This window comes from Leuciscus leuciscus (assembly GCF_965113295.1).
Source record: "Leuciscus leuciscus genome assembly, chromosome: 25".
Classification (NCBI taxonomy): domain Eukaryota; kingdom Metazoa; phylum Chordata; class Actinopteri; order Cypriniformes; family Leuciscidae; genus Leuciscus; species Leuciscus leuciscus.
This window is the reverse complement of record NC_138724.1, coordinates 17,334,344-17,353,117: the sequence shown is the minus strand read 5'-3', so window position 1 is coordinate 17,353,117 and position 18,774 is coordinate 17,334,344. Positions and strand designations below refer to the sequence as shown.

Here is an 18,774-nt window from a genome sequence, read left to right as displayed (position 1 = left end):
AAAGTACGTATTCGTGCTTGACTTAAAATATTAAGTTTAGTTTAGTTAGGTTGGACATTTAATTTATTTCAACAAATTTTAAGTTGTTATAACTAATTGCAGCAAAATTTTTTTACAGTGTAATGCTCACAAATTGTATTATTTTATTGAATCAGAATGATGTTTATGTTCCGATATAAATCTGTTTGGTCAACTGGTGTCTTATATATTTTTTTTAGAGCTCACCTGACCTAACATCTTATTCAGGTGCAAAGGTTTCTTCCGACCTTTCAGTAGAAAATAATGTTCCTGGCCAGGGCCGGCCCTGACCAATTTGCTGCCCTAGGCAAGATTTTACCTGGCGCCCCATGCATCACAGCCCATTTCACCCCGTCATTGTGTTCATGATTTAGCATATATATATATATATATATATATATATATATATATATATATATAGGCCTATATACACACACACACACACACACACATTACAGCCTAAACACAAATACCAAGAGCATTACATAGCATTCAAGTCAAGTCCCCATTATCTTTTATAGCACGATTTACAATAAAGATTTAATGTGAACTTTGCTATTTTGAATAAACCTGTAAATAAATATCATTACTATGCCATAAAATGTACAGGCCAAAAGTTTGGAAACATTACTATTTTTAATGTTTTTGAAAGAAATTTCTTCTGCTCATCAAGCCTGCATTTATTTGATCAAAAATACAGATTTTTTTTTAATATTGTGATATATTATTACAATTTAAAATAATTTATTATACTTTAAATTATCATTTATTTCTGTGATGCAAAGCTGAATTTTCAGCATCATTACTCCAGTCTTCAGTGTCACATGTGACATCCGGTCTATCACATGAATCTTTAGAAATCATTCTAATATGATGATTCATTATCAAAGTTGGAAACAGTTCTGCTGCTTAATATTTTTTCATAACCTGTGATACTTTTTTAGGATACTTTGATAAATAAATAGTAAAAAAATTTTTTTTTTAAATGTTTTAAAAATAGAAATCTTTTGTAACAACAATATACACTACTGGTCAGTAATTTGGGGTCAGTTTTTTTTTTTTTTTTTTTTGGTTGAAATAAATCAATACTTTTATTCAGCAAGGATGTGTTAAATTGATAAAAAGTGATCGTAAAGATGATTTATATAATTAGAAAATATTTTATTTTATTTTAAATAAATGCAGTTCTTTTTAACATTTTATTCATCAAATATATTAGGCAGCAGAACTGTTTCCAACACTCATAATAAATCAGAATATTAAAATGATTTCTAAAGGATCATGTGATAGACTGGATATCACATGTGACACTGAAGACTGGAGTAATGATGCTGAAAATTCAGCTTTGCATCACAGAAATAAATGATAATTTAAAGTATAATAAATTGAAAACCAATTATTTTAAATTGTAATAATATATCACAATATTTATTATTTTTTCTGTATTTTTGATCAAATAAATGCAGGCTTGATGAGCAGAAGAAACTTTTTTCAAAAACATTAAAAATAGTAATGTTTCCAAACTTTTGGCCTGTACTGTATCCCCACAACTGCACAACTGTAGAGTAAAACATTAATAAAAAAGTGATAATAAAAAATGCGTCTTAAAACTGACATGATTGTTACAAAACCACACAGTCTGGGGACTCTGGAGAACTCAGAACAACTGCTAACATTAAGTTTAAGGTAAAAATAACTGCCATGAAATTATAGTATCTTACTCCTATGCCATAAATTGTTCATTCACTACATCACTTTACCTCTGTCTTTATCCCCTTTTATCCTCTTCTCTTCTTTTTGGCACTGTATCTATCGCAGACTATGCTCATTTATAATGTGTCATGTAAATTCGGCCTTCCGTCACAATCAGGAAACTTTCACCGCGTCTAGAACTGGCGCGAGCTGCCAGGCCCGTTTCTACGAGCTGTGTGTTAACAAAAGCAGTGCTGTCTACATTGGATGCGGCGTCGCGCACGCTACACAACAAATTACCAACAACTGATCGCGCGCGCGCTCTGTTTCTGACGCACTTCAAGCACTCGATGGGCGGGGGACGATTGGTGAGCCGGACTTTTTTTTTTTTTTTTGGGTAGTATTTCGAATTAATGGTTTTAAAATAGTATTATATATAAAAAATAAATAAATAAATAAAATAAAAAAAATTCACTCGTTCACTCATTCTGGCGCCCCTATGGATGAGTGGCGCCCCTAGCATTTGCCTATACCGCCTATGCCGCGGGCCGGCCCTGTTCCTGGCAATACAAAGACCAAGGTTGATCACTGCCGCTGTGCCCTCCAATTGTATGAACACACATCTAGTGCCCTGTTGACACTCCAGGAGAAAAAGGACTGATAAGAGTGAAGAGATAAAGAAGAATGGCAGCTAGGAGGGTCCTCTGGGCAGGCAACCAATTACAGATGACAGCATCAGATTGTGTGTAGTCTCTTTCACCATCAAAAGACAAAACTCCCATAAAACTGGCTACAAAAGGACCAAGGACACCCTGCTCAAGAAATGGAGGAAGGAGGAAGAGCATTTTCTGGACTCTGAAAAGTTCTCCTGAGTCATTTGTCCGTTGCACTTCACTTAACTTTCCGTTTGGGCAGAAAAAGAGCAGACTAATGATGTAGTCTACTGTAGTTTAATGAAATGGTTGCTATTCCAATGAATGCCTTGCCTTTGGCTATTGGTCTAGAAACATTTCTTTAAACAGCAGTATATGCAAAATATTCATATAATCATTATTATCTTGTTTGTTTTTATGATTATGTTTTTGAAAGAACTCTTTTATGCTCACTAAGATCATAACACAAAATACAGTAAAAACAGTAATATTGTGAAGTAGAATTTAAAATAACTGTTTTCTATTAGAATATATTTTAAAATTTATTTTATTCCTTTGATGGCAGAGCTGAATTTTCAGCATCATTACTGATTACACCATTTTATATATTTTATACACACATTATGTACATGTACACACCAATGAGTCAAAAAAAATTATGACCACCAGCCTAATTTGACTCATCGGACCAGGCGACCTTCTTCCACCGCTCCAAGGTCCAGTTCCGACACTCGCGTGTCTTTTTTAAGAGCTTTTTGTTGGACAGGCGTCATCATAGGCACACTATTTTGGTTTACGGCTATCCCATTACGCAGCAGAGTGTGATGCACTGTGTTGTGACACATTCCTCCCATAACCATCATTAAAATTTTGTGTGACTTGTACCTTTATTGCCCTTGTGCTTCAATGAGCCTTGACAGCAGTTTGAAGTTCATCCCTCCTCTGACACTGTTGGTAAATTCTCAGCACTGCTGACCGGGAGAAACCCACAACAAGCCTTGCCGTTTCAGAGATACTCTGATCCAGTCGACTTGCCATAACAATTTGGCCCTTGTCAAAGTTACTCAGATCTTTATTCCTGCTCATTTCTCCTGCATCCAACAAGTTGAGAACTGATTGTTTGTTACCATCTAATCTACCCAGACCTTAATATGTGGCCTTGTTAAGAGATGAACAATGATATTCACATCACCTGTCACTGGTCATAATGTTTTGGCTCATCCGTGTATATATATATATACACACAATATATTTATCAAACACTCACCCCGTCTTCTATTGTTTGGACAAACATATTTCGCACTAGTCAGGATGCTCAAATAAACAGAACAGTTTAGATAGCGCCACAGGACCACAGTGTTTACACTTTTGAGGAAAATCAACTTACAAATGGCTTATTTACAGTTCTCTATCTACATTAAGCTAGGAAAGAGAGAACAATTTTAACATCGGAACATTTGAGAGTTTTAGTGCTACTTTCAAGGACTCAAATTATCGTGGAAATAAATAGGCCAAGTGTTTTTTGCATGAATTTTGCAATACAAATAGACGACTTAAATGGTAAGACTTTAAAACCTCGGGAACCAGATCATGTAGGCCTATCCTATCTTCCATTCAACACGCTATGTCAATATAAATGGCTTTTAACAACGCACTTTATGAAATAATAATGAACAGGGAATACAGGAATGATATTATCACTCCGCGTTATTTAATTTCAAACAGTCTCAGGATAATAAACAATTCTGTTTAATTCAAAACAAGTAATGAGAAAGGAACGCAAGCGCAATTAAGTCCATGCTAAACAACAATAATAACAACATAACTTTTATAATAACTGGTTACATAATCATGTTGGATGTTAGATTCATTTCTACAGGCTGTATGAAGACATACTCCCTGTCAGTCACTCGTGCTTAATCCATCTCATAATAAGCAGAGTGACAAGGACCTTGACTGCTCCCTCAGGTCCTATCAGATTGGTGTTGTGCATCCTCAATCCCTCTTGTGGCACACATTGCTTTGAAGGTTCCTACCTCTTAAGTGGCTGAGTAATGTTATTCTCTCATGACATCTCCTTGCCCCTTTCCACTAAATGCAGTATATTGCTTCCTCACTGAAACCGCATGACGCTCGCACGCATAGACAAACAATTTTGATACGTGTCCAGAATGAAAGCAAGCGTGAAAACTTTAATGAGCTGTAAAACAAGAAAATACATGCCTGTAAGAAAGGAGTCTGGACTCACTTACTATGTTACAGTTACCTGCGAAAAGAGAAATGAAAAGATTTATGGTATTATAATACCGTCAACTTGTTTCTGAACAGTAAGAAGAGGAAAGTTGGTGCTGAAGGTCAATTTCACACAATCTCATTACAATTCATACAGCAGCTTTCATTGGCCAAGGACCACCCAGAGGCAGTTTGATTGACATGTACTGTAAAGCAACCACTCACAGTTGTTGTTGTTCAAAATGTAAAGTCGGTGTCCCTAGCATGTAAAACTCCTTTGTCGGGAACTTTACACACTCCCTTTTGAAAATCCAGCGTTTAGTTGAGCATGATAAGCACTCATTGTCACATTTGTAAACACCACAGGTTCTTTTTCCACGAGGGGGTTTGGCATCACGACGGCTTTGTTGCCAGGCAGACCGTTAAAGAACGCAACCAATCAGATGATGACTTCGAAACTCCTAAAGTATTTCCAATTTTGTGTGACGTATGTATCAGACATTCCAATTGCGGCAATTCCAATTAAAATAACTGGATTTCGCTCAAGGAATTTAGCAGAGCATCGGTAAATGTGACCGCACTTTAATTCATACGAATTCATATGATCTCTTTGTTTTTGTACAATCTGCTTATGTTTAGGGTGGGGTTAGGGGTGGACCTAATTCGTACTTTTTCCAAAAACTTTTACATTTTCGTATGATTCATTATCGTACAAATTAATATGAAATCGCCATGTCGTAATTATTTTTTTTACATTTTTCTTTGAGTGTCTTGGAGAGGATGTTGTGATTGAAAGGCATGAAAAATTATACAGTTTGAAATATTTCTTCTCCTTTCCTTCAGCAGGCCGCTTTGAAATAGTTGTGATTTCCCTTGGGGATGGCCCGGGGCCAGGGGTGGACACCAAGGGGTTTAGAAAGAGGTGGGTCGAGGGCTGTCTGCTATTGTACACAATCATCTGAGTATCCCAGCAATCCAAGCTCTAGGATTATGAATTATAGACACGTGCCAGACACCATCGTCTACTCTTTGCCCCAGGAACCCACCCACACTTGATCTATTGATCCTTCAAAGGAATGAAACTTAGCATGTCATAAATAAAACCATCAAACACCGTCATCTCTCACGTGGATGACGTAGGAAAACAAGGCTTTCCCATGAGGACACCAGTGCTGAGGGCTGACTTAATTAAATTGCAAGTTTTTCACCCTGCATTAGTATTTGAGTCCCATGTTTGTGACTAGTCAAGTTCATCTAAACGGTTTGTATATTAAACACAAACAGCACTTTTCCGATATCAAAGTTTTATCAAGACCATTTCCTCTGGTCTCTGCTTGGATATTATGTTGGTGTCCACAGCTTAAGGTGATGTTGAATTCAAAGGCTTATCGCAGGGAAAAATGCTATGTAATGTTGTGAATACTAAAATGCACACAGTGGGATAAATGCATAGCCTGTCAATGAAAAATGCAGATGTCTGTGAGGATAAATCTTTTTAAAATGTACTTTTGAGATGCCAAGTTTAAGAAATGGAGTCTTTTTATTCATGTTGGTTTCATACATTTTTGAAGTGTTTATGACATATTCAACAGAATTCTTGATTTAGTGGCTCTAAAATGCCAGGTGGCATAAAGTAAACACTGAAAAACTTTCCTTGCAACTTGATCATTACTAAAAACATATTTTCTTTAAATCACACATAAACACACACACATTTATGGGAACCTCTAATTGAATAATTAATCTTTCCTAAGTGAAGGTATAACATCAAATCCTGAAGCCAGTGCAATGCTTTTGTTGGGTTTGTAGATTTCCAATGTAATAAAACCCATCTGCCAATAAGGATGCAAAGGCAATAATGTTTAGTTGTCTTTGAGTCAGACTCGTTTCATAACCTGGAGTACCAAATATAGCAAATTCAGCACATGGCTTCATTGTACTTCACATACTTTAGAAAGTGTATCAAATATGGTTGACTAGTAAATAGTAAGTGTGGGGCACGTCCAAAACATGTGAGTAAGACCAATGTGACATCTTATACAGGTCTTGTCAAAAGTAAGATTAAAAGAAGCAATACGTGTTCTGCTTAGGTGCACACGGCAAAACCTTGAATTAAACTCAATTGGGCACAAGAGGTATTCACTTTGCGTAGCGCACTGCTCCAAAAACATCTGAAAATACTATTCCAAGCTCTTTCTCCCATCCACTTTTACAGTTTTTCTCATCAGTCGCTTTGGTGCATTTCTCAAATCATCCTTAATATTTGCAAAGAAGTGCATTCTCAAAACAATTCGTACAAATAGCATCACACATCGGATTACCTGCAAAAGTCTGTAACTTACTAAATCTTTAGGTCATCTCTCAAAAGTAAGTATTTATGTCAATGAACATATCAGTGCCATCAGAATGAAAAGTCCTTGTGTCATTGTTTACAAACAAAATAGTCAAAATGCTTAGTCATGTTGTCAATAAAACACTGCCCTCTTACCTGATGTAAACTATGTCAACAGTTTGTATTGAAATGTACAAAGCTGCAATTCTTCTGTAAGCCATATATCCATTTCAAAAGTACAAATTTACACACTACTGTACGTGAGTTATTGATTGAAAGAGACTGGATAGGATTCACAGTTACTTTTACTAGTGGTCTGACAAAACAAAACAAAAAAACATTACAATTTTATTGTGATATAGAAATACATTTTTAATACATTTTGAGCAACACGGCATTAGCAACTGATAATGTAGGAAACCGCAGACAATTGTACATAATCAATTGCATGAATGTACCAAAGTAATCGCAACTTGTTCAAAAGAATGAGAAACTGCTTTTATGATGTGCACAAGTGACAAGATGATGTGGAGGTTGAACAAGTAGTTTTGAGAATTTCATTTCTGATCTGAGAAATGCACCAAAGCGACTGAGAAAAACTGTAATCTTGTCTGTTCCCACACTTTTTAAAGACATGAGAATTGTATATATTCTTGAAATAAAACATTGTAGATGAAGGGGAACTTCAAACAAAGAGTCTACAGAAGACTTAGATGGAATATATGGAAATGATGGGCTTTGGGCATTCACAAAATGACGTATCTGAAAATAACGAAACAGGTCGGTTTGATACTGTAAGATTGAATTTGGAACACAAATCATTAAAACTAGCAAAAAGACCATCAATATAAAGATCACCAAACTGAGCAATGCCCTTATCTTGCCATTGTTTAAATGCAGAGTCTAGTTTGGCAGGGAGGAATGCATGATTATTATATTGGGCTGTGAAGCAGAAGTGCTCTTCTTAACTGCAAATGCTGGCATAGCTGAGTCCATATTTTAAGAGAATGAACAACCGGATTCGATTTATATTGTGCTATTTTAATAGGTAGGCTAGATGTTACTAGGGCTTGTAAAGAGGTTGCTGTGCAGGATTTAGATTCTGTTTCATTCAAGTCATTTTAAGTATGTTTTTTTTGTTGCCATTTATTATGGAAATATAACTTTTTTATGTAATATTTTATTTAGTATATCCAGGCAAACAAAATACTGCCACTGCCACTGACCCATGTAAAAAAATATTGTTGGTTTTGGTTTAACTTAAAAAAAGTAAGTTACCTGGTTGCCCTAAAATAAAATTTGAGTTAATACAACGAAGGAGATTGGCTTAATCAACAGAAACTTGTTGATTTGACTATATATATATATATATATATATATATATATATATATATATATATATATATATATATATATATATATATATATATATATATATATATATATATATATATATTCACTTCAGTTATCAAGCACTTTTCTGTAGTCGCCGGATGAAACGGCAGCATCGCTTCTCTCCAATTCAGCAGCCAATTTCTTTTTAAAGTTTTACAGTTGCAGTCTATTTTTTACCCCATCTTATCTCTTTTTAAGTTATCTGTCGGTTAGTAGCTCTGCGAGACATGATTTAGCCTATTTTCCTTTAAAGTGTTAGCTTGAATAGTCTCTAACGCACCGCTGATAACAGAGGATCTTCTTTTTGCAGTCTCATTTCAGTGCTTCTCACGGATACGTTCGCGCCGTTTCTCCCTCGTTTGTTTCTTTATGGCAACTTTGAGACGAAAGCCGACGCGTGAATCGCTGCTGGCTATATGAGCCAGATTGGAGGCTAATTTGACTGGAGAATTGAGGCTGACTTTGATGGCTTCGCCCTTTAGGAAGAGGACTAGACGGAGGAATGCGTGGCTGACGATGTCCTCAACTTTCTGGGTTGTGGTGTTGTTGAGCGGTCTGCTGATCCTGTACTGCGGTAAGTAAACTGCTCTCCTGCCTTATGAATCTTTCATTTATTCCCATAACTCGTCGACAATCATGCAATTGTGAGTTCAGAAGCAATAATGAGTTCGTTATGTGATAAGCTCGATATGAAAACAGGATAAATCAAAACGAAGAGTTCTGGTTAGAGCATTTAACCACAAGTGCTGTTAAATAGTTTTTACATATTATCCCCCCCCCTCCATTTTTTCTCTCTCCATTTTTCCCTTTTCTATTTCCCCACTTTTACCATTGACAGACAGACAGACAGACAGACAGACAGACAGACAGACAGACAGACAGACAGATATATAGATAGAGACAGTATATAGATAGAGACAGTACATAGATAGATATATAATTTCCCCTATTTCACCAATGATATATAGTAGATAGATCTACAATTTCCCCTATTTCACTAATGATAGATAGTCAGACAGACAGACAGACAGACAGACAGACAGACAGACAGACAGATAGATCTATCGTTTTAGACAATAATTTCCCCTGTCACCAATGATAGATAGATCATATTAGATATTAATTTTGCCTATGATAGATAGATAAATAGATAGATAGATAGATAGATCTTTCATTTTACACATTCATTTCCCCTCATTTACCAATGATAGATAGATAAATAGATAGTTAGATAGATAGATCTATCATTTTAGATATTAACTTCCCCTCTTTTACCAATGATAGAGAAATAGATAGATAGATAGATAGATAGACAGACAGACAGACAGATAGATAGATAGATAGATAGATAGATAGACAGACAGATAGATAGATAGATAGTTAGATAGATCTATCATTTTAGATATTAACTTCCCCTCTTTTATCAATGATAGAGAAATAGATAGATAGACAGATAGATAGACAGATAGACAGATAGATAGATAGATAGATAGATAGATAGACAGATAGAGAAATAGATAGACATATAGATAGATAGATAGATAGATAGATAGATAGATATTTTTTACAGTCATTCCCTCACTTTTACCAACCAACTTTCCTACAGTCTACGCTACTATAAAGATAGAGAGAGAGAGAGAGAGAGAGAGAGAGAGAGAGAGAGAGAGAGAAGAGTAAATGTCCATTTAGTTACTACATTTAACTTAATCAAGTTCATTCCCGCTATATGACTAGATTACTGGTCTGGTGTTTGGGGACTCAGGAGTCAAGCCCCACTGTACTGTGGCTGTCCCACTGCCTGAGTCTTCATTAGCGTCGTGTTGTCCTATCGATTCCATCTATAGCACTGCATTTAGTTAGAGGACACAGCAAAAAACAGACACTTCCTCCCCAGTGGCCTTTCAGCAAATAGGCAAAACCCCTTAATCAGTTTTATTAGGGGATGTAGCATTTCTGGAGCAGACACCCAGAGCCCATTGTAGCTTTCAGAAGGGCTGTGTTCTTGTCTGAGTCACCATTGCATATTGACTTGAGTACATTAAAATCTTTAGTTCTTTCTAAGACAGGCCAGCAAATGGAAGTCTTTATTGATTGCTCTGCGGAGACAGCATTCACACAACATTTTAACCTCTGAACAGATTTTGGGACTTCTAATGTGGGGGCCTAAAACAGCCAAATCATTTCAATAAAAGCAACAAGAATCTTTTTCCATGTATTTGAGCTATTATTTATCTTTTAAAAGCTAGAATGCACTAGTACCACACTAGAGTCCATAACTCAGAATAAGCTTGGAGACAGGCCATCTGTTCAGTGCATACACATAATACACATAAAAAAAAACCTAAAATATGTTTTCTAACCAGCAACTGTAATGCTCAAAACAGTTGAATCAACAATTTCTCTGCATGCCATTGAACTCAAATTATTCATACTGAAAATTTGCAATTTTGCAAGTGGTGTGTTGAGTCAGAATACAAAATATTGGGATTTCAAAAAGTCTTCATTCCAGAGCTGACACATCGTACTCTTTTAATCCGTCTATACTGTTCTCTGGCTTTTGAAAATCAAGTTATGCAATGGTTGTGATGACCAGCAGAGTGTGAGTGGCTCTTGACCTACAGACTCATTATGCAGAGCATCTATAAGCCGCTCATGATCAAGTACTTGCATAAAAAGCAACCATTTATTGTATGTATTTCTACACATTTACCATGCTGTGCAGGCATATGCTTTATTATGCATGTGATGAGGAATCAAGACTGCTAGCATTCTTTTAAACTTCCTTTCAAACAAGCAAGCTTAAAAAAATTGAATTTCTAAGAACAATACCTTCTAAAGTGCTTATGAGACATTGGATCCCTCTGACGGCACTCACTGTTCAAAAGCTCTCTTGGAGTCGCTTCTTTAAAGTTTTAAGAGCATGGATGGGATTCATTAAAATGGCTCTTCAAATGCAAAGGGTGGAAAAGACTCTCAAAGTAGTCGAGCAGTTAGAGAGCCATAATATACTAACTTTAGATTTCTATTACTTTAGCTTCAGCCCCCAAGTGAAAACTGAGGCACATCCTCCAGGAACTCCTCACACTGCTTTTTTAGAGAGATTTGCAAATATCAGACACACATAGTTCCCATTTGTATCAAATAAAGTATTTTGAAACAAGCACAAGGGCACTGTTAGGGAAGCTATTTTAAATCTAGCTCGCTAAGCTAAAAACCCTAGGTAAGGGCTTTTAGCAATAGGTAACTACATTGAACAATAAGTTCTAAAATAAGTACTAAAAAACAATTGGTAACTACATTGAAGTTACTTAAGAGGGCAGTGTCTTTTTAAATATATAACAATCTAATGAAACAATTTATCCCAATTAGGGTGAGATTAACTTGGGAAGATAACTTTATACAAAATACATCTAGCTAGAATAAATCCTATAATTATACAACAGTCTGTCCTTGAATTTGATTGGCTGAGCGACGTTCCAACTGTGTTTATACTGTATTCAATCCAGCAAAGACTGTCAGTCTGTGCATTTGTGATGGGGATATTCAATGATTCTTTCTGCAAGTTATATCCTTGAGACAGTAGGTGGCGACAAGGGTCTGTCTTATGAGTGATCAGAATCATCAAATCATTTATGCGATTCGTTCAAAAATACAATTTCATTCAGGAACGAATCAAATGGTGCATTCATTACATGTCAGAAACATTGTATTTATGAGTCGAAAGCACATGAATATCACCACAAAGTCTTTAAAGGTATAGCGGAGGATTTTTTACTTCCGGGTGGATCATACTATTGGTCCTCCTAATTGTCAATTATTCTGGTGAATCAATCAAACTTATTCAAAAAGTGGAGAGGGCGGGTCTTATCTAAAATTCGGAAAGATCCTCCACTATACCTTTAAGTTAAGACAAAGTTAAGACTTTCTTAATTCTTTAAAGATTCTTTTAATTCTTTTCATTCTTTTCATTCTTAATTCCTTAATTCTTTCTTAAGACTTTCATAATTACGAATTTCCCTTGAAGACTTGAATGCACCAAAATGACCATTTATATAAACGAGTCACTGAATCATTCAGTTATTCATTCAAAAACACTTATGCATTCAGGGACAAAACAAGCTACTTTCTTTGACTGAGCCATTGAATCATTTTACTCAACCGATTCATTCAAAAACACTGAACAAAACAAGTGAACAGCTTTATGAATGAGTCACTGAATCATTCAGTCAACTGATTTGTTTAGTCAACTAATTCATTCAGAAATTAAACAAATGAGTCTTAAAATCATTCTCTCAACTGATTCCCAAGGAATGCATGAACTGATCAAATATATATCAATGCAAATGACTTTGGATAAAAGATCTGCTTTTCATAAACATGAACTATCTGAATGAACCGAATCACTCAAAATAATTGAATTCAACTGTAAAAATATTTGCTGCAATAAGTTATAACACCTTTAAATTAGCTGAGATAACTTAAATATCCAACTTAGCTAAACTAAAGTTTTTTTAAACTTAATATTAACTTAATATTCAAAGTCAAACATGAACACATACTTAAAAAAAATTTTTTTAAACAACATTATTTCTTATTCAAATAGTAATTTTTTTCCAAATAATTTCAAAAAATTAAGTTGTGATAAATAATCACAGCAATATTTTTTTACTGTGCATTTTGGACAATTTGATTACTAAACCAGCTTTGTTAGTTGTACAGCATACACAAAGTGACATTAAAAACAGCAATGCAGAGTTTTGACACACTACACATCTACTCACTGCACAAAGTCGCTTGTTACTGCAAAAGCTGACATGTTTTTAAAACAATGGTACAAATGCCACTACTGAAAATGTAGCTCTAAGATGCAAACGCTGTACAAGAGGAAAAAAGGCATAGTCATAGAAAAGAAAGAGTGTGTACTTAAGTGAAACATAAATGAATACACACACATACATATACATTTATACACAAAGAGCAAAGCTAGTCACTTTGAAGATGAGAGAGCACAAAAGTATGCCTTGAGAAAAAATTCAAACTTACATGACTTGACAAAGACATTTTTTAGTTTGCAAAATACTAATCGCCCAAGGTGCTAGGCTACTCCACTGTGGGGGCAGGGCAAGCCTTTTTTCCCTCTAAAGGAAGCACTTTACAAAACAAAACAAAACAAATAAATAATAAAACGGGGAAACGGAGAAAAGAAGCAAAAAGAGACAATCAAACTAAAGTAGATGGGAGTTTTTTTTTGGTCCAACGATTCGTAGCCGATGAAATAAACTACTTTGGAAAAATAAACAAGTTTGATAGCAGCGCCAGGAAAGAAATATGAAGTCTGGTGCACGACAACTAAATGAGCTGCTATTTTAATAAAGCCGGCGGATAATGAAGCCGCTCAATTAATGTGGTTTATGGTGTAGTTCTTTTCCGAAGCTTCCGTTCCAATAATGCACTGACATTGAGATACCTTCTACACTTCCACACAAGCCAACAATAGATCAATCAGGCCGTTTGCAAAACCCATTGAGGGTGAGAAAAAGAGCAAGAGAGAGATAGATAGAGAGAGAGAGAGAGAGAGAGAGAGAGAAGTGTGTTTACAAGAGCTCATTCAACGGACACAGGGGAAGAGAAACCCTGAAGATATTTATTTAACTGGAGCAGTGTAATTCCAGCTGATACATTCATACATTTTGAAACATGGCTTTGTTAAGCTTCATTGGCTGTCTCAGGAAAAAAAAATCTCTCTACTGCTCTATTCCTGAAACCTTGGTTTCTTGCTTCTGCTCTTTTTCTCGGGAGCAATAAATGTTAGATTGTATTGGCACTATATAGTCCCGGCCAAATCCTATTAATATGTGTTATATTAGGTTTTTCGTGGCAATATCGAAAAGAATCTCTCTCATTCCCAACGTTCACCCTCCAAAGTTTCAGCGAGCGCGGTTCATCATCCGCAGATATAATACTTTCAGACCCAAAGCATTGTTACAATTTCGGACAGAAGGTCAACGGCGTTTCGCGCCACATGTAGACCGCAGTGAGTACTGTTAGTGACTCTCCTCCCTGCTGTCTGGCAGGCCACTCTATCCTCAGATTCTTGCTCTCCCAGCTTAACTAAATCAAGTTCAATTTGAAAGCAGGAGACGTGCCAGAAGTGCCATTGTGTAAGTCTTGAATAATGTAAAGCAGCTGATGCCTTTGCTTGTTGCGGAATCTCTTTGTGGCTCAAATAATTTAAGAAAAGCTTTCAGGAAACGCTCTTGTGGCAGCGTTGGAATGCTTTCTCCGGTCTCTAAAAACAAATTGTCATATGCAAAGAGCCTGGCTGCCACCAAGGTCATTTTGTTCATTTATTCATCTTTTTTTTTAGCCCCCCTCCTTTGCAAGTATTTGTCGGTATTGATTGCAGACGCTACCTGCTTGTTTATAATCGGCCTTAACCTCAGGTCAAAAGCTGAAACAGTATCATTACCCTGCATTTCGTATATGACGACCTTCATTTTTCATAAGCTCAACAAACGCTGCCAGAAGTAAACTAGAAAAATCACTTTGTTCTGTAAGTTCCTGAGATGTTCCTTCATAATCCCTGACATGCATTTCAGTAATTCACAAAACTGAATGGAACAGAATGCAGAGGTCTCGAGATTTGTCTGAACCTGTTATAAACCGGACACAGTGTCATAAACTCTGGGAATGGGATAATTGAGATGTCTGTTTATAGGTCAATGACAAATAAAAGTACGGATATTTAAAAAATCTAGATTAGAACACAGGCCAAAATCTTAGAAACATACCCTTTGTATTCCTGTTTGTTTCATATGGTTTTGAAAAAGGACCGTTTTCAAGAAAAGTTTCAATTTATCGGTCAAAAAGGTCAAACTATCTGTTATTTTAAGAGATTTTATTGACCTTGACACACAGTCATGACTGTCTGCTCTACTGTCTTCCTCTATATGCCATCATTTCCTATCATTTCCTGTCCTCTCTATGCCATCATTTCCTGTCATTTCCTGTCATTTCCTGTCCTCTCTATGCCATCATTTCCTGTCCTCTCTATGCCATCATTTCCTATCATTTCCTGTCCTCTATATGCCATCATTTCCTATCATTTCCTGTCCTCTCTATGCCATCATTTCCTGTCATTTCCTGTCCTCTCTATGCCATCATTTCCTGTCATTTCCTGTCCTCTCTATGCCATCATTTCCTGTCATTTCCTGTCCTCTCTATGCCATCATTTCCTGTCCTCTCTATGCCATCCTTTCCTATCATTTCCTGTCCTCTCTATGCCATCATTTCCTGTCATTTCCTGTCCTCTCTATGCCATCATTTCCTGTCCTCTCTATGCCATCATTTCCTATCATTTCCTGTCCTCTATATGCCATCATTTCCTATCATTTCCTGTCCTCTCTATGCCATCATTTCCTGTCATTTCCTGTCCTCTCTATGCCATCATTTCCTGTCATTTCCTGTCCTCTCTATGCCATCATTTCCTGTCATTTCCTGTCCTCTCTATGCCATCCTTTCCTATCATTTCCTGTCCTCTCTATGCCATCATTTCCTATCATTTCCTGTCCTCTATATGCCATCATTTCCTATCATTTCCTGTCCTCTCTATGCCATCATTTCCTGTCATTTCCTGTCCTCTCTATGCCATCATTTCCTGTCATTTCCTGTCCTCTCTATGCCATCATTTCCTAGCATTTCCTGTCCTCTCTATGCCATCATTTCCTGTCATTTCCTGTCCTCTCTATGCCATCATTTCCTGTCATTTCCTGTCCTCTCTATGCCATAATTTCCTGTCCTCTCTATGCCATCATTTCCTGTCATTTCCTGTCCTCTCTATGCCATCATTTCCTATCATTTCCCGTCTTCTATATGCCATCATTTCCTATCATTTCCCGTCCTCTCTATGCCATCAGTTCCTATCATTTCCTGTCCTCTCTATGCCATCATTTCCTATCATTTCCTGTCCTCTCTATGCCATCATTTCCTATCATTTCCCGGCCTCTCTATGCCATCATTTCCTATCATTTCCTGTCCTCTCTATGCCATCATTTCCTATCATTTCCTGTCCTCTATATGCCATCATTTCCTATCATTTCCTGTCCTCTCTATGCCATCATTTCCTGTCATTTCCTGTCCTCTCTATGCCATCATTTCCTGTAATTTCCTGTCCTCTCTATGCCATCATTTCCTATCATTTCCTGTCCTCTCTATGCCATCATTTCCTGTCATTTCCTGTCCTCTCTATGCCATCATTTCCTGTCATTTCCTGTCCTCTCTATGCCATCATTTCCTATCATTTCCTGTCCTCTCTATGCCATAATTTCCTAGCATTTCCTGTCCTCTCTATGCCATCATTTCCTGTCATTTCCTGTCCTCTCTATGCCATCATTTCCTGTCATTTCCTGTCCTCTCTATGCCATCATTTCCTGTCCTCTCTATGCCATCATTTCCTGTCATTTCCTGTCCTCTTTATGCCATCATTTCCTGTGCCATCATTTCCTATCATTTCCCGTCCTCTCTATGCCATCATTTCCTAGCATTTCCTGTCCTCTCTATGCCATAATTTCCTATAATTTCATGTAATTTCTGACAACATTGTCTTATCATTTCCTGTCCTCTCTATGCCATCATTTCCTAGCATTTCCTGTCCTCTCTATGCCATCATTTCCTATCATTTCCCGTCCTCTCTATGCCATCATTTCCTAGCATTTCCCGTCCTCTCTATGCCATCATTTCCTAGCATTTCCTGTCCTCTCTATGCCATCATTTCCTAGCATTTCCTGTCCTCTCTATGCCAGCATTTTCTAGCATTTCCTGTCCTCTCTATGCCATCATTTCCTATCATTTCCCTTCCTCTCTATGCCAGCATTTCCTAGCATTTCCCGTCCTCTCTATGCCATCATTTCCTATCATTTCCTGTCCTCTCTATGCCAGCATTTCCTATCATTTCCCGTCCTCTCTATGCCATCATTTCCTATCATTTCCCGTCCTCTCTATGCCATCATTTCCTAGCATTTCCTGTCCTCTCTATGCCATCATTTCCTATCATTTCCCGGCCTCTCTATGCCAGCATTTCCTATCATTTCCCGGCCTCTCTATGCCAGCATTTCCTAGCATTTCCTGTCCTCTCTATGCCATCATTTCCTATCATTTCCTGTCCTCTCTATGCCATCATTTCCTATCATTTCCCGTCCTCTCTATGCCAGCATTTCCTAGCATTTCCTGTCCTCTCTATGCCATCATTTCCTAGCATTTCCTGTCCTCTCTATGCCATCATTTCCTATCATTTCATGTAATTTCTGACAACATTGTCTATCATTTCCTGTCCTCTCTATTCCATAATTTCCTGTCATTTCCTGTCCTCTCTTTGCCATAATTTCCTGTCATTTCCTGTCATTTCCTGTCCTCTCTATGCCATCATTTCCTAGCATTTCCTGTCCTCTCTTTTCCATCATTTCCTAGCATTTCCTGTCCTCTCTATGCCATCATTTCCTAGCATTTCCTGTCCTCTCTATGCCATCATTTCCTGTCCTTTCCTGTCCTCTCTATGCCATCATTTCCTAGCATTTCATGTAATTTCTGACAACATTGTCTATCATTTCCTGTCCTCTCTATACCATTATTTTCTGTCACTTCATGTAATTTCTGACAACATTGTCTATCATTTCTGTCATCTCTATGCCATCATTTCCTCCCATTTCAACATCAAGTTTCATAAAAAAGTAAAAATTTTAGCAAAAAGCTGAGAAAATTGCATTTTTGTCAAAGACTACATCCAGTAGTCTGCAAAGACTACATACATACTTATTTTGAATAAGAAGTATGTTCTATTATAGTATGAATGTAATCTGGACATACTATATTCGCCATGTTGCCCTTATCACGTGGCCTACCAGCGTCAGTTACGTCGCTTCACTGCCATTCATAAATCCATTGAGTGTTTACATACTCAAACAACAAAATATTCTGGGGGCTCGCTGGCAACTTTGTTTCATTTTTTATAAAACTCTGGCGTGGAAAGAGTTAAAGGTTTTCTGAATAAAATGAATAGATTCAGACCAAAAATGAGCATCATGTCACTGACCTTTATATAGACCAATAATTAAAAAATGGCATGTCCTGAGAGAAGTATTAAAGGACAGACAGACACACACATACATACACACCTTTTCAGAATTTTTTCTCCATCTACTGAAGGGCAGATGCTTTATGATTTGCCTTGAAAATGTTCTTGTGTGCTTTGCATAGCAACGACGGGAAACTGGTATAAATTCTGCACTGAATATAGAATGAATGTATTCCCATCTGACCTGTGGGCAGTAAAATTCATAAAGTGGCCCATCTTTTACAAGCACATTAACTTTTTTCTCCTCTCTCTCAATGCGGTGGTAATGCCGCCAACAGTTTGAGAAAATAGAGTTATCCTCGGTGGAATGCCTTCTCGTGATT

General features: G+C 36.8%; 1 protein-coding gene and 1 long non-coding RNA gene across 2 annotated transcripts in view; both read left to right on the top strand.

Annotated features, from left to right (window-relative positions):
- The first annotated feature begins 299 nt into the window (after positions 1-299).
- Positions 300-1,757, top strand: LOC309489953. The gene is made up of 2 exons (XR_014202578.1): positions 300-837; positions 876-1,757. It is a non-coding gene; the product is annotated as an uncharacterized lncRNA (long non-coding RNA).
- A 6,666-nt stretch (positions 1,758-8,423) lies between these two features.
- tafa5b (TAFA chemokine like family member 5b) overlaps positions 8,424-18,774 on the top strand; it is a 48,604-nt gene continuing 38,253 nt past the window's right edge. Inside the window, exon 1 of the mRNA XM_082159358.1 lies at positions 8,424-8,896. Coding sequence (XP_082015484.1) covers positions 8,788-8,896 — 109 coding nt within the window. The 5' untranslated portion in view covers positions 8,424-8,787. The remainder of the gene's footprint in view (positions 8,897-18,774) is intronic.